General features: G+C 38.9%; 1 protein-coding gene across 1 annotated transcript in view; it reads right to left on the reverse strand.

Moving 5' to 3' along the window:
* Positions 1-264: 264 nt before the first annotated feature.
* The window catches only part of sel1l (SEL1L adaptor subunit of ERAD E3 ubiquitin ligase), a 48240-nt gene continuing 24145 nt past the window's right edge, over positions 265-24359 (reverse strand). The window contains exons 9-21 of the mRNA XM_048537664.2: positions 23678-23759; positions 21588-21742; positions 21274-21330; positions 20873-20941; positions 20711-20788; positions 18951-19013; positions 16663-16750; positions 15657-15805; positions 14441-14606; positions 7332-7406; positions 6395-6567; positions 2722-2850; positions 265-2232 (exon numbers count right to left, since the gene is read on the reverse strand). Coding sequence (XP_048393621.1) covers positions 2050-2232; positions 2722-2850; positions 6395-6567; positions 7332-7406; positions 14441-14606; positions 15657-15805; positions 16663-16750; positions 18951-19013; positions 20711-20788; positions 20873-20941; positions 21274-21330; positions 21588-21742; positions 23678-23759 — 1467 coding nt within the window. The 3' untranslated portion in view covers positions 265-2049. The remainder of the gene's footprint in view (positions 2233-2721; positions 2851-6394; positions 6568-7331; positions 7407-14440; positions 14607-15656; positions 15806-16662; positions 16751-18950; positions 19014-20710; positions 20789-20872; positions 20942-21273; positions 21331-21587; positions 21743-23677; positions 23760-24359) is intronic.

Genomic DNA, 24359 nt, shown 5'->3' on the forward strand with positions numbered 1-24359 from the left:
GTTCCAGTTTTGAAGCTTGCTAACCAGAATCTGACACAGTTTACCATTACTCTAATAGAGATTGTAATCAGGTGTAGAAAGGTTAAGATTCACTAACCAAATAGCCTCCTCTTCTCATTGTACTCTTAACGGTAAAAATGGTTTTCTTCACACAGAACATTATGTTGCATATAGTCTGCATACTCATTATACGTACTTCATTATTAATAACCAGATAAATATTCACCGTACATTCAGAGTATTATTAAAATGAATACAAAAAGATTCCACAGCAGCTGGACAGTTTATTAAAATGAAGCACAAATATACAGAGTTTGCTGGCTAATTAGGCTGGATTTTCCAATTCACAAAAGGTTACATTACATTAAAAAACGTCTGTACACCTTATTAACATTTTTAAACAATTTTACACAGCTTTCCTTTATTTCATTTACAATATAGTACATTTACACAGTTAAGACTCCCACCACCAGTTATAATGGGGACTTGCATTGTCAAAATTTAGCTAAGGTTGCAAAACAAAAGTGCAGCTGTTAAGAGCTATTGTTCTCCCCAAACAGATGGGTGGGAGGAGAGGTACAAATCAGTATTTATTAGGGCTATCATTGGTATGTTGTTTGTCAACTTGACCATCATGTTATAGTAGGCTGCTTAAACTCCAGAACCCTCCCAAAACAACACCACACCCCCCCCTCACATCTGTGCGTCTCAATAGATCTCTCCACAGCAAAAGGCAGGAGTCCAGCTGTAATTCTTTATTGGCATTACTAAATCGACCATTCAAATCCATCATTAAACAACAGTGCTGGCTCATTAGGTAGATAGGCTTCAAGAAAGTCTATTACAAACAGAGGTACAGTTCTAATTCCAGCTATTAATATGAATGAAATAAAAAGTACAATAATGTTGTAAATAGCTAGTAGGTCAAGCAACACCTGTGGACAGGAAAAAAGTTATTGTCTCAGTTTGAAATGAAGTTGATCAGGAGCATTCAACTCTGTTCCCCTCCAAATATGCTGCATGACCCAATAAGTTCTTTCAGCAACGTTTGTTTTTATTTCAGATTTCCAGCATCCCGTAGTATTTTGTTTTTGCACTGATGTGATTAATTTTGTCCAAGGCCGAAGGCCAAACTGACTGCAGGCTTTTTCAATTCTGCACGTTTAATTAAAAAAAAACACAAAAAAGGTTCCCATGAAGTCAGACTGTAATGAAATAATTCACCAAAATTCTATGCCAATTTCAGGCTGTTTGGACCTTCACTTTGCAAAAAAAAAACCAGATTGTCAAATTGACAGTAATTCAATAAAGAGGAGATTTCCATATTAATGGAAACTTCAGCTTCCACAGAAAGTTGTCATTTTTGTTTTAATTAGATAAATGCAGCAAGATTTCATTTCAGATTTATATATTATTGCACTTATCAATTCTTCTCACTCTGTAGCCAAATTAAAAGAAACCCTTCCTACAAATGTACCAGAAAAGCTCCATGAGGACATATGGTTGTTGACAGCAGTGGTCTTCAAAAGTGAGTTGGTTGACATATTCAACAAAAGGAAAAAGTAAGCACGTTCTTCACAGAAGAGCTGAAGTATTGACGTAAGATCTATTGGCAATTAGCTGTGAAGTTACATGTGGTTGTGCAATGACATACTAAGTAGTGGCACATCAAGAATAACTTTCATCTGGAATTCAGAAGAACTTGTTAGGTATCATAACATTAATGAAAAACAAATTAGATTTATGCTGAAAACAAAAAATTTAATACATAAACTGCTGGAAAATGCCAAGTAAATCAGTTTTTTTTAAGTTCAAAGGACCAAAGCTTTTTCAACTTCATATAAAACTATTCTTCCGATGCTGATCAAAATAGCTTAAAAACTCAGCAAGCCTGAAAATAGGCTGTTTTATTAGGAAAATGTGCACTTCATACAAGTCAAAAGTCCAACCTTTTCTTGCTGCATAAACAAATAGTTTAGAGGGTGTGGGGGTGGGGTTTAATGGGTGTGGCAAGAAACAAAGAATACACCTAAACTAGCTGCATCTTTGCTATTGTTGCTCACGCTGAGGTCCTGGCTGCTGGGGTCCCGGTGCCCGAAGTTCAGGTTGCTGCTGTCTTTGCCTGTAAGCAATCACAGTCCCCAATAGCAGAGCAAGTACAGTCATGAGGTAAAGATCCCACTCAGGGCCCAGCAGAACATCCAAGTCAATCTGCATCCACATCTCTCGGAACTGCAACAAGAAACAATACCACAGTAGAATTTGTACAATGGATAACTGTGTTGACATCTAGATAAATTTTAAAGGCAAGTGGGGTTTGAGGGGGTGGGGGAACCCATCCAAAGGCATTGTCCTTCTGATCAGAGGGGCCTGTGTGCTTTGGTTACAGACACTTCAGCCTCTTTCAGCAGTGCCCACCTTGGGTTGCTGCTACCAGTGGCAGCCTCTTATGGTCAATACTTAGGCAGCAAGCTTGGCAGCAGCCAATTAGGAGGCAATGCCAAGCACACCTCATGCCAGTCTTGCTCCTGTCAAGATTGGGCCCAAGACTTCCATTTGGGCCTGATACCAAGGCCCCAAAATTTGCAGGAAAATTCAGCTGTTATGTCACTCCTGATTGTATTGAGATGGTGGAATATTCTCTCTGTACAAAATGAATAGGGCGGATCAGAAAAGAGATGCATTAGTAAAATTGCTAGTAGCCTTTATTTGTTTACTTACTTTGGTTTCACTCAAGTAGTCTAGTGAATACATCATGCCTAATTTACAAAGTGCAAGGAAGACAGGGACTTGAGCATCAGGACTCGTCTCTGCAGCCATGTCATAAAATCGCTTTGCAAGGTAGATATCCTTTGGACACAAAAAGAGGGGATGTTTTCATTTAATACAAATGGCAAACTATTAAAAGAAAAACAAATCAAGAATACTACAGAAAGTTGATCTTGTTGGAGGTATGGCAGTATTAGTACTTATGCTAGAAGGGTAATATCAAATTCCTACATTGAGAGAACAGGCCATTCAGCCCATCAAGTCCACAGCAATCCTCCGAACAGCATCACACCCAGACCCACCCCCTATCCTATGCTTTCTCAACCTAGAGGCTGTGCGCAATTTAGCATGGCCAATCCACTACCTGCACATCTTTGGACCGCAGGAGGAAAAAAAAGGAGCACCCAGAGGAAACCCAGACAGAGTGAGAACGTGCAAACTCCACACTGACAGTCAGTAGAGGTTGGAATCGAACCTGGGTCCCTAACGCTGTATTGACAAATTTGAAAAGTTAACTATTGTGGATGCTGGGAACTTCTGATGAAAGGTCATTGATTTTCTCCATTGATAATGCCTGACCGGAGTATTTCCAATTTTGTGTCTAAATCTCCTTTATACTAACTAGATAAAAACACAATTCTTTTTCCTAAAAAAGGAACATTTGTATGTGCATGGTTACATATAGATGCAAATATTCTTTCCTGTGGTTAAAATGTAACATGTTTGGAAGCATGCGTACATAGCTTAGGCTTTTGCAAATGTTAAGGTAAAGACAATATTAGTGTCCAACTAAGCAGGTGTTAACGTCCTAAATCAGTTTCAAACTTCAAACAGCAATTCTCAATGAGTCAATGGGCTGAAAAACAGCAGATGGAGTTCAATCTGGATAAATGCAAGGTATTGCATTTTAGTACAACAAACAAGGGTACAAACTTATAGAATTAATGGTAGGGCCTTGGGTAATGTTGTAGAACAGAGGGGCCTAGGGGGTGCAGGTACACAATTCTTTGAAGCTTGCATCACAGGGTGGTTAAAGAGGCATTCATTGCTCACTCAGTCCTTTGAGTATAGAAGTTTGGAAGTCATGTTGAGAGTGTACAGGGCATTGAGGGGCCTCCTATGGGGTACTGAGTCCAGGTCTGGTCACCCAGTTATAGGAAGGACATTATTAAGCATCAGGGCATTCACAAGGAATTTACCAGGATGTTGCCAAGTGTGGAAATTATAAAGAAAGGCTGGATAGTCTGGGAGTTTTTTCCTCTGGAACACAGGCAAGATGACCTGATAGAAGCTTTTAAAATGAGGGGTTATAGAGTGTTAACGGTAGTTGTCTTTTCCCAGGGTTAGGGGTTTCAAGACAATTTGGGAGGTGAAAGGAGAGAGATTTTAAAAAGACATGAGCAATTTCTTCTCCTCCACCCCAGAGGGTGGTTCACGCGTGGAATGAACCTCCCGAAGGGGTGGTGGATACAGGTACAATTACAATGTTTAAAAGACATTTGGATTAGCACATTAATAGGGAAGGTTGGTAGGGATATGGCCGGGAACAGGAAGGGGAGGTTAGTTTAGTTTGGTGTTATAGTTGGCATGGACTGGTTAGACTGAAGGGTCTGTTTCCATGTTATATGACTGTCTCCGGGATTTGAACACACTTTGAACTGTAGTGAACTGAACAGAAACTGAACAAGGCAATCTTAATAAAACAACAAAATCAGGAGATTCAAGGTGTCTTAGAGACGAGCTACTGTCACAATTCAGCAAAAATTAAATTTGTGATCCTATGACAGTATCATATCAGGATATCATAACAGGATGAGAAAGATCCCACCCAAATACAACTTTGAAGAACTCATAGCAAAGAAATGAAAAATAATTCTAGCAGGAAAGTAAACAGAAGACTAATGATGTCAAAATAAAAGGCTAATTAAATGGAAATAAGCAAAGCATTCTAACTAAAAACAGGAGAACAATGGACGCTGGAAATCAGACAAAAAAAATCAAATTGCTGGAAACACTCAGCAGGTTGAGCAGCATCTATGGACAGAGAGCAGACTGAAAGTTTTGGGTCTAGTGACCCTTCAAATCATTCTAATTGGCTTGTTTTGGGTGGGAGGGTCATACCAAAAATGGCACTTGCTAACTATTATTGCCCCAAAGGTTTGATCAGGAGGGGGGCGGGGGGAGGGTCTTGAATGCTTTTTGAGACAGAGGAAGTTCTAATAACGTAGGCTGTAATTGCGTGTAAAATTTAATGTTCTAATTATTGACAGCATAACTCATGTGTACCCATGGTAACAAAGTGTGGAGCTGGAAGAACACAGCAGGCCAAGCAGCATCAAGGCTGGCGTTTCGGACCTAGACCCTTCATCAGAAAAGCTTTTGTGCTCCTAAGATGCAGCTTGGCCTGCTGTGTTCATCCAGCTCCGCACTTGGTTAGAGGATTCTCCAGCATCTGCAGTTCCCATTATCTCACGTGTACACACGTTCCTCTATTCCTGGTTACTTGAGCAACCCTGATTTAAATTGTGTCAATGGCCATTAGTTGTCTACTCGCCATTTCTCAAGGCTTCCTTCCACAAAAGTCTGCATCTCTCTTCCTCACTTAAAATTTATGGGATGTTGGTGTGGCTGGCAGACCAAGTATTTACTGTTCATCCTCACTGTCCTCATGAAGGTGGTGGTAAACGGTGGATCACAATGCTGTCAGGAAGGGAATTTTGACTTAATGTTGTTTAAGGAACTGCAATATATTTTGAAGTTTAGGGAGTTGTTTGGAGGGGAATTTGCAAGTGGTGGTATTCTGACGTATCTGCTGTCCGTGCCGTTCAAAATGACAATGTTCAAGAAGCCCTGGTGAATTTTGCCAGGTCATCTTCTAGATGGTACAAACTGCTGCTATTAAACATTGGTGATGGAGGAAGTGGAAGAGTTGCCAATTAAGTGGGCTGCTTTGTTCTGGACGATGTTAAGCTTCTTCATTGTTGCTGGAGTTGCACTTGTCTGGATGAATGGAGAGTATTCCATCACACTCTTGACTTGTGCCTTGTGGAGTACAGACAGGCTTTGATGATTCCAAAGGTGAGTTACTCTTTGCCAGATTCGTCGCCCCTGATTTAATTTTGTAGCCACAGTATTTTCTGGCTAGTCCAAGTCCGTTTCTGGCCAATGGTAATTTCAAGAATGTTGTAGGAGATTCAAGGTGGCAATGCTTTTGAATGTTAACGAGCAATGGTTAGACTGTGTCTTGTAAATGGTAAGTGCCTGGCATTTGTGCAGCTCACATGTTACTTCCAGTTTCTATCTCAAAGATCCTGACCAAGTTTTAATTATTTCCCTGAATATGCACTCTGGTTTCAGATCAGTGAAAACGTTAAGTAAGTGGAGAAGTTGCCATGAGAAAAATAGAAAGAGTGTTGCCAGAGGACAGGTTTGTTAGTTATGGTATTAGTTACAGAGGAGAAACTACACTGCAACGGAAGTGAAAAGACCCTTAATACAAATGTTGGCATATTAAAAGCAGTTAAATATTTGCAAATACAGCAAAGACAAGGGAAATTTATGTTGCAACTTTAAAAATTCTCAAATATATCAGAAAATACAAATGGCTTCATTTTCAAACTCATACCTGTTTAATGCCCAAACCCTTCTCGTGCATGTAGCCCAGGTTAAACATGGCTTGGGCACTATGCTGCTGCTCAGATGCAAGTCTATAATGAATTACAGCAGTTTCATAGTCAATGTCTGTGCCGTAACCATAGAAATGATAATCTCCCAGTTTGATTCTTGCAGTTGTATAACCTAAAACACACAAATATTTCAATACACAGAACTTGATGATGATATTCATTATGGATAGCAATTCTATTTCCCTCATATCTATGAGGGCCCCCAGATGTCACAAGAGTTAAGTATACATGAGGCATTTGAATTTGAAACATGCCTTTCATTGCACTGTCCTATTCAGTAAGCTACATGACAGCATCTCTTCAGATTCAGTTTTCTGAATTATTTTGTTTCTATCCTGATTTAGAACTTTCCAAAAAGGCTATGAAGGAGGGATTATTTGCTGCTTTTCTCAATGCAGAAATGTTGCCAAAAATTAAGGAACTGCAAATTAGAACACATCTAGAAGAAAAGATTATACTTTTATGTAAAGTTAGCTAATTTTCAGAAGTTTATAACATTTTATACAAGACCTAATTTGAACTGGGAAAATAAGCTTTACAAGCTGAAAATCCAAATTTAGATTTTATACTTTTTTCACAAAGAAATTCCTCTTGTCACAGGACCTTTCCAGTGGTATTTTACAATCACGACAAAATAAAACAACTTTAGTTACATGAATCATCTGTCAGAGAGCCCATGGTGGGCTGACTATTAATTCAGGAAAACAGCACATTTGAAGGGTCTCAGTCTCATTCTTTTAAGCACTTGCTTGTTATTCACAAATCAAAAATGCAATGCGATGTCCTGTCATTAGTATTTAAAAATAATCAAATTGCATTCAGTAAATGTCATGAATCTCAGCACAACACTACTTCCTTTTTCATTACCAGTCTCACCTTGCGCTGCTGCTCTATTCCAGTGCAACAATGCTCGTGGATAAGTTTCATTCTCACCAAAGATTTTAGCTTCCTCTGTAGAGGTAGAAAATGCAAATGAAGCATTAGTGGTTACCGACCTTGGAAAAAGTTTGTCTGACAAGAACATCTTACCTTTTCAGGCATTCCTTTCATAACTGAAAAATAAGCCATTAGAACTCGACAGGAAATGATTTTAACCTTAAGTTTCCAAAATATTATTTTATCAACTAGTTATTTTCAATATAGACACACCTAACTATACTGCAAAGCGATGTTAATCAAATACAATACCTCATTGGATGTTATGTTAAAGGCACCCCTCACCACTGACTGGTAAACATTGAGTCACAGAGTTGGAGTTATACAGCATGTAAACAGACCCTTTGGTCCAACCAGCTCATGCCAAACATAATCCCAAATTAAATTAGGCACACCTGCCTGCTCCTGGCTCATAACCTTTCCTGTTCAAATATCTTTTAATGTCTTTTAAATGTTGTAATTGTACCAGCATCCACCACTTTATCAGCAAATGCAATCCCCACATGAACCACCCTGTGTAAAAATATTGTCTCAAGTCTTTTTTAAAATCTCTCTCCTCTCACCTTAATGTGCCCCCTAGTGCATTTTAGGAGAAAGACAAATACCATCAACTCTGTCTATACCTCATCATTTTATAAACTTCTATCAGGTCACCCTCAGCCTCTTACGCTTTAGGGAAAGTCCCAGCCTTTCTTCATAACTCAAACTTTACGTACATGGCAACATAGAACACTTCAGCGCAGTACAGGCCCTTTGGCCCTCGATGTTGCACCGACCTGTGAAACCAAACTGAAGCCCATCTAACCCACACTATTCCATTATCATCCATATGTTTATCCAATGACCATTTAAATGCCCTTAAACTTGGCCAGTCTACTGCTGTTGCATGAAGGGCATTCCACACCCTTACTACTCAGAATAAAGAACCCACCTCTGACATCTGTCCTATATCTATCACCCCTCAATTTAAAAGCTATATCCCCTCATGTTAGACATCACCATACGAGGAAAAAGGCTCTCACTGTCTACCTTATCTAATCCTCTTATCTTGAATGTCCCTATAAAGTCGTCTCTTAACCTTCTACTAACGAAAACAGCCTCAAGTCTGGCAGCTTTTCCTCATAAGACCTTCCCTCCATACCAGGCAACATCCTGGTAAATCTCCTCTGCACCCTTTCCAATGCTTCCACATTCTTCCTAAAATGCAGCAACCCCCAGAACTATCCACAATACTCCAAGCGTGGCCACATCAGTTTTGTACTGCTGCAACGTGGCCTCATGGCTCTGAAATTCAATCCCTGTATCAATAACACCTAACGCACCCTACACCTTCTTAACAAGCCTACCAACCTGGGTGGCAACTTTCAGGGATCTTTGTACAAGGACACTAAGATCTCTCTGCTCATCCACACTACCAAGAATCTTACCATTAGCCCATTACTCTGTATTCCCGTTACTCCTTCCAAAGTGAATCACCTCTCACTTTTCTGCATTAAAATCCATTTGTCACCTCTCAGCCCACGTCGGCAGATTATGTATGTCCCTCTGTAACTTGCGACATCCTTACGCCCTATCCACAACTCCACCGACTTTAGTGTCATCTGCAAATTTACCAACCCATCCTTCTATGCCCTCATCCAGGTCATTTATACAAGTGACAAACAGCAGTAGCCCCAAAACAGATCCTTGCAGTACACCACTAGTAACTGAACACCAGAATGAATACTTCCCATCAACCACCACTTCTTTCAACTAGCCAATTTTTGATCCAAACCACTAAAATCACTCTCAATCCCATTACTCCATATATTATACAATAGCCTACCGTGGGGAACCTTATCAAACACTTTACTGAAATCCATATACGCCACAGCAACCGCTTTACCCTCATCCACCTGTTTAGTCACCTGCTCAAAGAACTCTAAGGTTTGAGAGGCACGACCTAGCCTTCACAAAACCGTGTTGACTATCCCTAATCAAATTACTCCTTTCTAGAGATTATAAATCCTCTCTTATAATCCTTACAAAATCCTGGTAAATCTCTCCTGAACCCCCTCCAGCTTGATAATGTGCTTCTTATAACTGGATGACCAGAACTGGACATAGCGTTCCAGAAGAGGCCTCAATGTTCGGTACAACCTCAACATAAGATCTCAACTCCTATACTCAAAAGGACTAAGCAACGAAGGAAAGCATGCCAAAACACCTTTCTAACTATCCTGCCTATACACGACACAAACTTCTAAGAATTATGTACATGCATTCCTAGGTCCCTCTGTTCTACAACACTATCCAAGACCTTAACATTATTTGTATAAACTTTACCCCTTGTTTGTTGTACCAAAATGCGATACCTCACATTTATCCAGACTGAACGCCATCTGCCATTTTTTAGTCCATTGACATAACTGACCAAGATCCTTAGAAAACCTTCTTCACTGTGTACTATGCCACCAATATTAGTGTCATCCACAAAACTTTTTAACCATGCCTTCTATATTCTCAGCCAAATCATTTATACAAATATGACAAACAAAAGAGGACCCAGAACTGATCCCTGTCGTGCACTGCCAGTCACAGACACCCAGTCAGAAAAATAACCCTCTACCATTACTGTCTCCTGCTTTTAAGCCAATTATATATCCAATCTGCAAGCACACTCTGAATCCAACATGAAGCAACTTTACTAATAGACTACCATATAAAGCTTTGTCAAAGGCTTTATTAAAATCCAAACAAAGTGTCTACTGCTCTGCCAATATCAATCTTTTTGGTAACTCCCTCAAAAAAAAAAATCTCAATCAAGTTTGAGAGATGTGACTTTCCTTGCACAAGACCATACTGACTGTCCTGGATCAATTTTTGCCTTTCTGAATGTCCATAAATCCATCTACCAGCCATCAGGCACCTCACCCATAGTCAGGTATAATGCACACATTTCTGCTAAGGGTTGCGTAACTTTCTCTTACTTCCCATAATATTCTGGGATACATTCGATCAGGTCCTAGAGATTTATCCACCTTTATATTCTGTAAGGTTTCCCAAACTTCGTCTTCTGTAATTTGAACTGTTTTTAAAACAAACAGTATCTCTCTGCATTCTCCAGACTTCATTTCTTTCTCCATAGTAAAAACTAATGCAAAATAGTCATTTAATATCTCTCCCATCTCAAGTCCTGTTTATGTTGAACCTATTTGATCTCTAAGAGGCCCAACCCCGTCTCTACTTACCCTCTTGCTCTTAATGTATTTGTGGAATCTCTTGGATTATCCTGCCAAAGCTATCATATCCCCTGTTTGCCATCTTGATTTTTTGCCTGAGTGCCCCTACACACTATACTGATTAAGAGATTCAATTGAACCAAGCTGCCTATATCTAAAAAAGATTCTTATTTTTGACTAGAACCTCTGTATTCATCCATTGTTCCTTAACCTTACCCTTCACTCTACCAGGAACATAGTGCCTCTGAACTCTCATCATTATACTCTTGAACACCTCCCACTGGTAGAAACATCCTTTTACCTACCAACAGTCTACTCCAATAAACATTCGGCAGTTCTGGTCTCATATCATTAAAATTCACCTTACTCCAATTAAAAACTAACTTGTATGGAAGGCTTATCCTTTTTGCATAATTCTGTTTGTCTCAAAATGTTTATGAATGTTAGACCCAAAGTGTTCCCCCACCTGCCCTGCCTTATTGCCCAAATAAGGTCTAGTTTTGCTCCTTTTCTGGTAGGAGCATCCACATATTGATAAAGAAAATTTCCTGGAGCACATGTGGCAAATTCTTCACCATCCAGACCTTTAACACAATGGTAGTCCTAGTCAATGTTTGCAAAATTAAAATCTCCTATTACATTATAATGCTTACATATATCAGATCTCCCTACATATATTTGTTTCTCAATTTTTCTTACTATTGTGGGGGCCTATAGTACAATTTCAAAGCGATTTCTACCCATATATTTTCACTGGACGATTTTTCAGAAATAGCTTCCTTAATTACAGCAGTAATGTATTCTTTAATCAAAAAATTACACACCACTCCTTTATTTCTTCCTAGAGCATCTGAAACAGACAACACTGAGCTGCCAGTCTTGTCCATCTCCCAGCGGTGCTTCTGCAATAGCTATGATGTCGCAATCCCATGTCCTTAAACATGCCCTGAGTTCATTAGTCTTACCTGTAAGGGTCTTTGCATTTAAATAAATGCGATTTAGCTCTTCAAAGTTACTTCATACTCTGACTCTTTCCCACCTTTCTTTTCTAATTGACATGCTGACCTCACATTCAGAACTAGCCCCATCAATCCTTCCATTTACTTAGGATTTCTCTACTACTGCTGAGAATTCCTCCAATTTTCTATCAGCATGAAGTCTCCCTTAGTGGACTGAGCAAATCTCCCTAAGATATTGGTCCCTTTCCAGTTTAAGATAAACCCATCCTTTTTGAACAGGTTTTATCCCAAAAGGCATTCCGATTGTCTAAAAACCTGCATCCCTGAACAATACATCAGCTCTTCAGCTACTGGTTTATCTCCTTTAATCTTTTGCCCCTTCCCTCGCTTGCATTTGGCATTGGGATTAAAAAAAATGCTGTAATTTCTGATTTAAGTTTTTTTTCTACCTAATCTCAAATTCACTCTCTACTGCTTTAATCTTTTCAACAAAAATGTCATTCCTACAAGTGTACAATAATTTCTGGCTTTTCAATCTCAGCTTTAACAATATGCTTGAAACATTTAGTAATGTCCTTAATCCTGGCACCAGGACAGCAACAAACCATCCTAAAATCTACACATTCTGCCACAGAATCGCCAATGTCCCTATAAATACATTATACTCCCATATGACAATAATTCAATTAAGTTTTGTCAAACACTGGCTAACCCAAGAATCATTCTAAGCATTTAACAACTGATTGGCCCTTCCATTTTCCCCAGCGAGACTATCGCTTTCAACTGTTCTGAAAATTGAATGTCTATTTGATAAAGGAATAGCAACCAGAAACTTTTGAATTACTTTCTTACCTTCCCAATCAGTCACCCATCTACCTGACTGATGCTGCTGGGTAATAACTTGTCTAAATCTACTGGCCATCTCACATTGTACCTTGTATTGGCCTTAATAACATTAAGCCTAAAAAAGTTTCAAAACACCTTACATATAAAATGAACTAATCATTCATTACCTAAAAAGAATGTTAAATTGAAAAAACTAAAGTATAAAAATAAATAAAACCAACCACTTAGCTCATTAAAAATTGAATAAAAATGATTCCTCTTTGATAAATTCCTTCACAAAATTTAAATAATCTGTTGGATAACATTCTGCATCAGTTATTTTTCCTGAAGCAACACTTATGGTCATGACATTTTCTCTAAATGTTCACAGTGCTAATCATCAGCAGCTCCATTATCAGGCATCTCATGTTATAACAGCTCAGGTTCCTTAGAAATAAAATCTAGTTTGCTTTAGAAATTGGAGCATTAGAATTGCAATACCTTCCTGATTTAAATCCATTCCAGATATTTATTTTCCAAAATATTTTGGAAAGGTAGTTAAGCGAAGTGTGTTATAATTCCACACCCTCAATTTTTATGAACTGGTTAGGAGCCAGTAACCTTTTGAAGGTCAGACCTGACTGAATGGGGCACACAGTCTAAAAGCCCAATCATTACAGAATAAAGCAACAAGATTGCATGACTAGCCAATATCCCACTAAACCTTTCCCATTCATATGTCCATCAAGATGCCTTTTAAATGTTGTAATTGTCCCTGCCTCCATCACATCCTCTGGCAGCTTGTTTCATACATTCCATGCATGAAAAAATTCCCCTTTAGGTCTCTTAAATCTTTCCCAACTCACCTTTAAACCTACACCCTCTAGTCTCAGGCTCCCTTATCCTAGGGAAAAGGTATTGGCTACTCACTCTATCCATGCCCCACGTGATTTTTATAAATTTCTACAAGGTCACCACTCAACCGCCAACACTCCAGGGAAAATAGCCCAAGCCTCTTCAGCTTCTCCCTATAGCTCAAACACTCCAGCTCAGCCCTGGCAACATCCTTGTATATCTTCTGAGTTCTTTCAAGTTTCACATCATTCACAAAACAGTTTCTATAAATGACGAAAAAAGCAGTGGACCCGGCACCAATTCTTCGTGCCACACCAGTGGCCAGAGGCCTCCAGTCAAAAAATTAACGCATCACCATGTCATACCTTCAAGCCAGTTATATATCCATATAGCTAGCTCTCCCTGTACTCCATATGGTTTAACCTTGCTAACCAGTCTACCACACTGAACTCTGTTGAACACCTTACTGAAGTCCACACAGGCCACATCCACCGCTCTGCCTTCATCATTCTTCTGTCACTTCTTTAAAACACCAGTTTCATTCCTTCAAGAATATAACCTATAATCATTCTAATGTGTCTCAGTGGCTATAAACAGCCGAGAGAGGCAACACCTCTTTATTTGAGACTGTTTCTAGCTGGATTTAGAGGGCGAGCAATCTAATCATCTGCACAATTCCAGGTCTTCAGCAACCAACTGCTGTTCAGATTTCCTTTGCTGCAGTTGCACTGAGCAGACCCTCCTTCAGCTTCACTAAATAGGCACAGCTCTCTGGATTCAATGAGTTATCAACTGGTTCTGGCGTTCAGAGCCACCAGCATTTCAGCTGTACAGGGGTCATGACTTTCTGCTGCTACTTCAGTACTTAACGTCTCTTCAACCTGCAAAACTGGTCCACTGGTCACACTGATGCGCTGACAGCCTAGTTATTCTTTTCACGTCACCTACCCAGTGTTTGCCAAAGGAAACCTAGATCAAACCACGTACAGCTGATCCTTCACCCTGTGTTGTTTATTCATGCTGAACAGCCAGGTGCCTCACACGTTGTAGTCTTCCCGCATGCGATACAAGACGGCAGTAGGATCACCGTCACAAGTAACAGCTCAAAGAATAAGGCCAAATAAAATTCTGTACATTTTAAAATCAGAATCAGACACGGTTGAAACATTTGGCAGATCTTTGTTCGTACTTTGATCCAGAATGAATGCAGCATTGCTCTGGGCCACCTCATAGCCTTGTTCTGCCAATAACAGGTACTGAACTAATGCAGAGTCTGTGTCACCCTCCTTGTAGCTGTTGTATGCAGACATTAACCGCTCTGACCAACGTCCTCGCTCACAAACATTTTTGAACAGCTGCAAATATAAAAACACTTCAGGATATTAGTCACAAACAAAAATAAAGCTACAGCAAAGCTAATGCAAAATTTAAAGAGAAATTTGAACTCAAACTGTATTTTCTCATTGCTTTTAAACATCTGTTCCATCATTTGATCCTGACCAATAAGTCTCTCAACTCCATTCTCCTGCCTTCTCCCCATAACGCTTGATCAGCTTACGAAATCAATAACCTCTTTCTTGAATACACTCAATGCCTTGCCTTCTGCGGCTAAAAATTCCACAGATTCACCATCTGGCTGAAGAAACTCTTCGTCTCATTCTAAAGGGTTGTTCCTTAACTAAGTGGCTCCTACTACTGGAAGCATCATCTTCATGTCCACTCTACCCAGGTCACTATCTTGCAAGTACCAATGAGATCCCCCCTTCATCCTTCTGAACTTCAAAGTATAAACCAGAGACCTAATATAACAAGCCCTTCATCTCCAGGATCAGTCCTGTAAGCATCTTCTGGAATCCCACAATGCCAGTATACCCTTCCTTACATATAGGGCCCAAAACTGTTCATAATGTTACATATGTGGTCTAACCAGAGTTCAGCAGTACATCTCCACTCTTGTATTCTAGCCCTCTTGAAATAAATGCTCACATTGCATTTGCTTTCCTAACTGCCAATTGAACCTGCACGTTAACGTTAGCGAATCCTGACCCAGGACTCATTTTGTGCTTCAGAGTTTTGAAGCCTTTCCCCATTTATGAAATACAGTCTATGCCTCTATTCTGCTTACCAATATGTATAATCTTATATTGCCATATTGTATTCCATCTGCTAGTTCTTTGCCCACTATTCTAGCATGCCCATATCCTTCAGCAGCCTCCCTGCTTCCTCAACATTACCTGTCCCATCACCTATCAGATTTGTGCTGTCACGTAACTACAGTATAATTTCAAACGAATTCACATGATTACTTGTGTATTGTAAGTTACATTTTCAGAAAAATAAATCTCACTAAAGTTGCGAACAAGGACATTTCAAATCAAAAGGGTCTTCCAACTGCAGATTCTTACCTCAACAGCTGTATGACAAGATCGAATCACACCACTCCCTACTGCATGCATCTGAGCCAAGTTATAAAAAGCCAGTATATGTCCACCTTGTGAGGCGAGATTAAAATATTTCAAGGCCTGTTTGTAATCTCTCTTCACACCTACACCATCTACCAAACAAAGAAGCAAAGTTGTAAGAATCACAAATAGTAAACAAGAATCATCTGGATGTTACTCAGTTTAGGCAGAAACAAAAAAAATCAGCAATAACTGAATCAGCAGTACTATTGAGATTGTAGATTGTGCCTCTTGAAATTAAAAAACATGGCAAAAGCTCAAAACAAAAGTACCACAGAATCACAGGATCCCTACAGTGCAAAGGGGCCATTTGGCTCACCATATGAGCACTGACCCTCCAAACAACCTCCCATCACACCCTTCCCCCAGCCCCAACCTATCCTCAAATCTGCATTGGTTTTACTCCACAGCTGAACCACCTAGCCTGCACAACCTGGATTAGAGGTAATTTAGTATGGTCAATCTGCCTAAACCTGTGAATCTTTTCACGGTGGGAGGAAATGCTGAGTGCTCAGCATAAACCCACACAGACACGGGACAAATGTGCAAACTCCAGAGTCAGCCAAGGAATATTGAACCTGGTTCCCTGGTGCTATGAGACAAGAGTGCTAAGCACATAGCCACCATGCTGCCCACTTTGATTTTTAACTATTGTACACAAGATATGCAAACAGGACTAAGCCAATTCTAATACATTTCAATATTGCATATTCACGTACTATGAATAATAAACATATTAGTTCTAATTGCTTCATCAGTAACGCACAATGAATCATCTGTTGTTGGACAATAGTTAATTTATAAAAACAAGGATCTGAGCTAATTGGTGAAAGGAAGATGTACTGACAATTAAAGCAGTTTTAAAAATTAAGAATCCACAGCTGTACATCTAGTGAAGGGAACAGACCAGTAAATTGAACATTTTTTCTAAAGTCTTAGTATGACTTACTGTAATACATAGAGCCCAACTGCAGCTGTCCATCCACCCAGCCTTGTTCAGCAGCTTTCTGAAAGTACTTCAGAGCCAAATCATAATTCTATTCAAGGAGGGAAAATAAAAACCTGCATTTCCACTCAAATAAAAAAGGTCATTATACCAGGTTTACAACATCAAGAATACAAACATTAAAAAAACACACTGGGCTCAGCAATACCCAAAAGAATTCTCAACTACATTTGAATGTTTTTCCTTCTATTACATTGGAATATATTTTAAGCAACCATGTACATTTTGCATAATGGTTTAAAAAACAGATTCGTATAAACATGAAATTGAAATTGATTAATCTTATTCATTTTTCTGCAGGTTGGATGTCTCAGGTGAAAATAAACACGATTTGTAATACAACTTAAAAAATTGCCAGATTTCAGACCTTACAGTTCATTTTTAAACAGAAGTTTAATTGACGTTTTCTGTTTCCAGTTTGAAAATTCTTGATCCATTTGATTTGTTAGTATGGTGACCACTGCCAGGTAAAGTCACCATAGTCTTACAAGACCATTGGGCTGCTCTCTCATTTCAGAGAGGACTTCTCACAGTTTAATTTTCGCTTTACCATACTTCAGGCAAGGGGAAGAGGTTGAGGAGTGTCCTCCATAGTAACTTCAGGGAATTGTACCCACACTGTTGGCATCACTAATCTTGCATCTGTGTAGTACAAGAAGGAGTTTGAGATTATGCCCCAGAACAGCAGTAGGCACAACTGCCAATAGTAGAGGATGGAGATGAACCCAGAGTAGGAGGAATGCTGATTTCTTGGAGGGATTGCAGGACTGGAGATTAGAGCAATAAAAAAGCCCTGGAGGGATTGGAACAGAAGGATAGACCGTACTGATTGAAATAAAAGATTTTTCATCATGTGCTCATCAGGATAATTTGCAAGTAATACCAAAGTAAAGGGAAAGTAACATTAATAAAAAAGGTATGAGAGGAGAGAGCAGGATTTTGAGACACTGCCATGGAGAAGCCAAGATTAAATGACAGTTGGCAGTTAACTGCCAGGATTTGTTAAAACTTTCAACAAGTGGGTGATTGATGGGGCAATATCTTGACCAAAAAAAAAATAATGAACCACAGAACAGATATTACCTACTTTTATGGGTTTGAAACAGGTGGCACTTATCTTTTGTCTTCAAAGTATTAGTAATGTATTCATACGCAATATCCTGTATGTGGTAAGTGTTTCTGTGAGCCCAAATGGCAATAATAAACTGAAAGCTTGCAAAGAATTATGCTAACGAAGGATTATGGAGGAAATGCTGCCCAAATGACATTTAAAGTTGGGCAGTGCGGATTTTTTAAGCACAGGCTGATTCGCAACTAGTAGCCAACAGCCAAGATGTGTGGTTTGACATAATCCACCAGTCTGAAATAAAAAGGCTTTGTAAAAAGGCTTCACACCAGCACTGAAATTCATATACTACATTACCCATTTGTGCAACAGGCGTAATGTCTCTTTGGCTTGACAGCCCTATCCTGTTCGTGGCCAACACCACTTGTTTTGATATTGCTATTATGTAGGAACAAGCAGCTTGCTTCAACTGATCAAACCTTTGCAATACCATGCCTTCAAAATAATCTGAGACAGACTGGGTACTTTTCAAGACCTCAGGTCCATTCATTGTTTTGTGCAATGTACAACAAATTATCTGATCAGGATCGCCATTATCTTGTACAACGGCTTTGATATGTCCAATTTCACCACCGTGCTCACTGTAATGCCAAAATGGACTCATGGCCCGTGACAAACCACAAGGAAGTACGAGTGCCACTGATATCACCAGGTTGCTCACAATTGTGCAATAGCTCCTCTAATACCAGGCCATTGTGTCAAAAGCACAGCAAAAGAGGGTTGGCTGAATTCGTTACTTGACGCAAAAGCATTCTCTTTCTTCAGTTTGAAGAGTTAGTTGTTTAAAAGTTTGAGTTATTTACAGTAGAACAAAAGATTGGAGGTTATTGCAACGTATTGGTTTTTCAAAAGTAGTTTAAATTGTGTATCTTCTCCTAACCAAACTGCAATCTGGGTACTAAAAACAAATTTGCACATTTTGATTACCCATTGTTTAGTCCTAAAAGCTGACCTTGGGAGAAACAATCTCACCACACGACCTCCAGACTTTACAACTGCCTGACCAAATGCAAATAAATACAAAATAGCTTTCCTCCACAGTTGCGCATAACATTATTCTGATTAAAAATCTAGCAATGAGACATGATCAGACTGTAATAATCACCACTGGGACGCCTTTTCCATATAAATAAGCCATTCCAAGACCACTCTGTCCGACTGGATTACCCTGAAAATTAACAAAACCACAGAGTTAGTACCTGCCATAAAGGCTTTTCCACCTTCAAATGAGATCAAAAGCAGAGTAAAACAAGGAGGTAGTTTTCTGCTTCAGCTACAATCTCACTCAGGCAGGAATTTGATCAGTGGAACTGTATAGGTGTACACTCGCTAGTAGTCAGTATTATCAGTTCATGAAAGGATTTAAATAAATGCAGCAAGTTAATAGAAAGCAGTCTTTCAAGTACTGAAACCACCACAGTTTGTTTAAATCTAAACACTTTACTGGGTTCAGAATCTTTACAGGGATCCACATCTCAATCTCTCTCAACACTCCACCAAGCCTAAGGTTCTTGGGTAGCCTTGTGGCTCAGGTTGTGGATGCTGTGGTTGGTTCACTCGCTGAGCTTGTTCATTAGTGTGCAGACATTTCATTACCTTGCTGGTAACATTGTCTGTGCAGCCTCCAATGAAGCTTTGCTGTTTTCCCACATGTTATTCAAACTCTGGGCTCCGTTGGAGCTGGTTACCTCATTTCTGGTTTTTCTTTGCAGTGGTGTGTATATAGGCTCTAATTCTACCTGTTTATTGATGGCATTCTTGGGGGAGAACCAGACCTTTAGAAATTCCCGTGCTGGTCACTGTTTGGGCTGTCCTAGGACCCGGACGTTGTTCCAATCGAACTGGTGGTTCTCCTTGTCTGCGTGTGTGGAGACGAGTCAGTAGAACGCAGAGTCAAATCGGGAATTTCTGACGAAAGCACGTAGGAAGGTATGCACATGCGCACACACTTATTCATCAATGTAAGTATTCTTCACTCAAGGAAATAAAGTAACCAACTCCAACTGGTGCCAGAATTTAAACAAGCAGTAAAACACAACAATGTTTCATTGGAGGCTGCACTGATGACGCAGGGTAATGAAACATCTGCAAACTAACAAACAAGCTCAGCGAACAAACCAACCGCAGCACTCCACCATGCATTGGGCTTTTGGTGGAAATTGTTTGCTCAGTTAAATAGAACATTTCAAGGCACTGATTTGCTGATTACCTCAATGCTATCATTATTCCTTCTGATCAGTCTACTTATTAGTGGATCTATTCTGACCTACAGCATTAAAAGAATCTAACTGTCTTTGAAGAATAGTGATCTAGACTTGAAACATTAACTTTCTCCATGGATGCTGTTTGACCTGTGATCTCCAGCATTTGTTGTTTTCAATAGATTCCAGGATCTGCAATAATGTGCTCCTACCAATTGGTACCTTATCAGTGGGGTTTAAGCATTGGTTCAAAGTTTGTCATCAATGGGTGACTTGGTTTCAATTTTACATCTAGGGTACAACTGCACAGTTAAGGGCGCCTCATTGGCCCTCCTTGGGAAAACAAAAAAAACATTTCGCATAGTGCAGTCAAGGATAACCGGAATGGGAAAACAAGCAGCGAACTGGACATACAAAGATTGGGAGAGTGGAAGAACCCATAACCTCCCATCTAAAAATTGAATTGTATCTCCCCTAGAGGCGTACTGTCCAGATATTTGAGGGGAAAACAAGCTTATTCATCAAAGTAAATATTCTTCACTCAAGGAGCAGAAAATAATCCTGAAAGCTTTTCATTTAACCCATTAAAGTGTCTGAAAGTGTTTAAATCAGATCAGATAGGAAAGTGAAGAAGAAAAATTTATGACAGTTATTAATGACATACCATGTCTGCAGATTTCTTGAAATAATGAAAAGCAGTGTCATTGTTCTGGGGTACAACATTACTACCCTCTGAGTACATCTGTTTATACAAAAAGAAATGTTGAATATTAAGTTTCAGATCTAGTCAGTCTGAACTTTGTGAACAGTTTTCTTACACATTTACCTTTCCAAGGAATGCCATTGCTTGGGAATTCCCAGTTGCTGCTGCTTGGTTAAAATAATCAAAGGCTCTCTGTAAACATAAATAAAAACACTAAATTCCGTGATCGAATTTTTTTTAATATGTTGCAGATTTATATGCATAAACAAATTCAAAAGTTTAATAATAATCTTTGGCTAATGACAATCCATCACTAGAAAGGACAGCATGATTACTTTTCTAAAAAAGTCTTTTTAGAAATTCTAGTATCAATAAACAACATAGGAAAATTAATTTTAAAAACGTGGAAACTCTGCATGGCTTAAAAACCCACGTCTTTAAAAAAATGCAGTAGAAACCACATATTTCATGAAATGTTAAGGACATATGGTTTAATTTCTCAAGCATCTTCACAAAATAATTACCTGAAAATTCTGTTCCACACCTCGTCCGCCATGCAAATGCAACTGACCAAGTCCAACCTTAAAAATAATATAGCAGCTTTTTTTTAAGAACTGGAAATGACTGTTTACTTTCAAAAATTCCACTTGAAGGATGGTTATGTTTACAAGTTTTAGTTTAGTTGAAACAAAATACAAACATGCCAAGAGGAAAAACACTCGATTGTATGGCAAAGCTGAAGGATAATAATTACAAGAATTTTACATTGATTGATTTCGGAACTAAGCAATTTTTTACTTTTATTCAAAATGTTTCAGGACAATTTCCATTAGTTTACCTGTGCTTGGACATCTCCCTTTTCAGCCAAAAACTGGTAATATTGGATTAAGTCATCTTCTAGCATTCCACTGCCAACACCAGAGTTTTCAGCTTCATCAAGGAGACGAATTCTCTGAACAACATTACCACCAGTCAAAGAGATATCATTGGCAACTAAGGAAGAAATTAAATCATTAGTTTAAAAAAAAAAGAGAGTGAAATACTATTCTATCCACAATGATATCTGAAAGGCAAGCTCGGGAAATAGACTATTTCATACTATGACAGAATATTTTATAACTAATTCTAGTTCAAAAGTATTCCTGGACATGCAAGACTATTAAACAAAGGTTTTAAATAAAAAGATTTGCCATGCTATTCTAACAAACTAGAAAAAATCTTTAAAAATGATGCCAGATGCCTCAAGTCTTTTTTGTACATCTACAAGCAGTCCGCTGGCTGCAAGTGGGTTACAGTCACAAGTCCATCTGTAAGTCAATTGGTACACTAGCCTGAACACAATACAGGACAATATAAAGCAGCAAAAGTACAGTAAACGTAGGTAGGTTGGATATTTGGAACGACATCTCTAATGGATTGCGTTTGTAAGTCGCACATTAATTTGGGGCCGCCACCCCCGTAGGGTCATAAACATCAGCAATAACAAAGAAAATGCAGGCACAGATCTACATGTTAACCATAAATAAGAAAATTAAAATGTAAAAATAAGAACAGAAGGCAGGAGAAACTTGAAACCCAAACCTTGCGTGGCATTCCATTTAAATGACTGTATAGAAATTTAAATCAAAACCCCTTTTATCGCCTCTTATCTTGCAGTGATAGAAGAACAGGATATTAATAAAATTATTTAACCCCAATTAGTGTAAATTCTGATACAAATTTTCAGTCAAAAGAGTCTCCTCCTGGTATTGCAACAAAGTACACGTTTGTCTTCCATCAATATTCAGCTATATACTTGGTGAAATATAATGACTTCAGAATTCTCTATTCCACAATTGCTTGATAAAATTTTATGAATAAGTTTGTTTGGCTAATGGATTGGTAACATTGTGTTTTGGCTAACAGGGAAGATTTTAAAGTAGAAGAGAATCTGTACATCTGTAAAAGGAAAACACAAAGGGGAGGCCAAAGATACTCAGTCCAAAGACTGTACCCTCTCCCTCACATGCATATGCACCCAAGATTAATGGAAATTAAATACATGCCAATATCACTCTGCTGTTACTATTGAAGTAACAGGCCAAAATTACTAATTTTAGCCAGTTTCAAACTTAGGTATATTAGCAAAAAAGTTTGTTGAACGAGTCTGGGAAAGTACAAAGGTGCTATTGGTCAAGGTCTGGTGGCTAGTGATTTGGATAGAGGGGACGTGGAGAAGATACTTCTACTAGTAGTAGACAAGCTTAAGACCTGACAGCGCAACCTTAGAGCGAAGGGACAACCCTGTAGAACCGAGATGAGTAGGGATTTCTTCACCCAAAGGGTTGTGTATCTGTGGAACTCATGGCCACAAAGGACACTAGAGGCTACGTCATTGAGTGTATTTAGGACAGAAATAGATACGTTCCTGATTAGTTATGGGATCAGGAGTTACAGGAATAAGAGAGGAGAATGGGGTTGAAAAACGTGTTAGTCATGATCAAATGGGAAAGCAGATGAACTGAATGGCCTAATCCTAAAATGTACCTATATCTAACAAATTTAGTCATCTAAACAGTTAATATATTTAACTACCCTCATTTAGTACAAAGCAATTTTATAAATTCGAACCTGTCACTTGCAGGAAATGTAAAACTATATTTACTTGGATCACAGGAAGCACATAACAATAGCAAATACTTAAAATCTTGGAAGTCGTGTTTAAAATACTAGCCCCATTATTGCTCAGTTAGGTATCACACCATTAACTTTGTTATTAAACAGGGTTCTGCCCTACCATACCATTACGCCTTCACAATGCTCCTTTGTCCATTTGCTTAAAGCATTTCAAACTTTCTGCAGTCACAAAGAAGGGTTTATGGACCTAAAATATTCTCTTCATATGTACATACAAAATTCACGCAGTCCAAGGTGCATTTGATTGCTTACCATAGCTTGCCACGAGTTTGTAATGAGTTAATGCAGATTCACAACTCTGGGGGACTCCAATGCCAGCCCAATATCTATAACCCTGAAAGAGCAAAAAAATGCATTGAAAGAATACCAATTGACCACATTTTATAAATGGGCATACCTACAAAAACTTAATGCAGTCTGTGATCTACGGAAATTTTTATTCCATTGCTCAATTTATACTATAAAAGGTCATAACTGAGCAGGAGGTTATGCGACCAACCCTCTTGACATTTGCTAAATGTTAATAATTTTTCTCTATTGTCTGATAAATCAAAAGCATGGCACAGTGAACTCTTTAGTGTGTGTTAAATACATCCAATTCTTCATATGAAGCAAGAGCAAGGCGATTAGTCCCCAAATCAGCTTTGATTTTCAAGATAATCATAGCTTATCTGATGTAAAGGCAAATCCACATTTTCACCTACCCTCCCCCCACCCCATGACCTTTCACCACCCTGCCCAACAAGAATCTAACTAGCAATGGCCTACTGGTATTAATGCTGGACTGTTATTCAGAGATCCAGATAAATGTGCTGGGGACCTGGGTTTGACCCCTGCCATGGCAGATGGTGGAATCTGAATTCAATAGATATGTGGAATTTAGAATCGAATGATGACCATGAACTTACTTTCAACTGCCAGGGGGAAAAAATCT

This window comes from Stegostoma tigrinum, chromosome 10 (assembly GCF_030684315.1).
Source record: "Stegostoma tigrinum isolate sSteTig4 chromosome 10, sSteTig4.hap1, whole genome shotgun sequence".
NCBI classification, from domain to species: domain Eukaryota; kingdom Metazoa; phylum Chordata; class Chondrichthyes; order Orectolobiformes; family Stegostomatidae; genus Stegostoma; species Stegostoma tigrinum.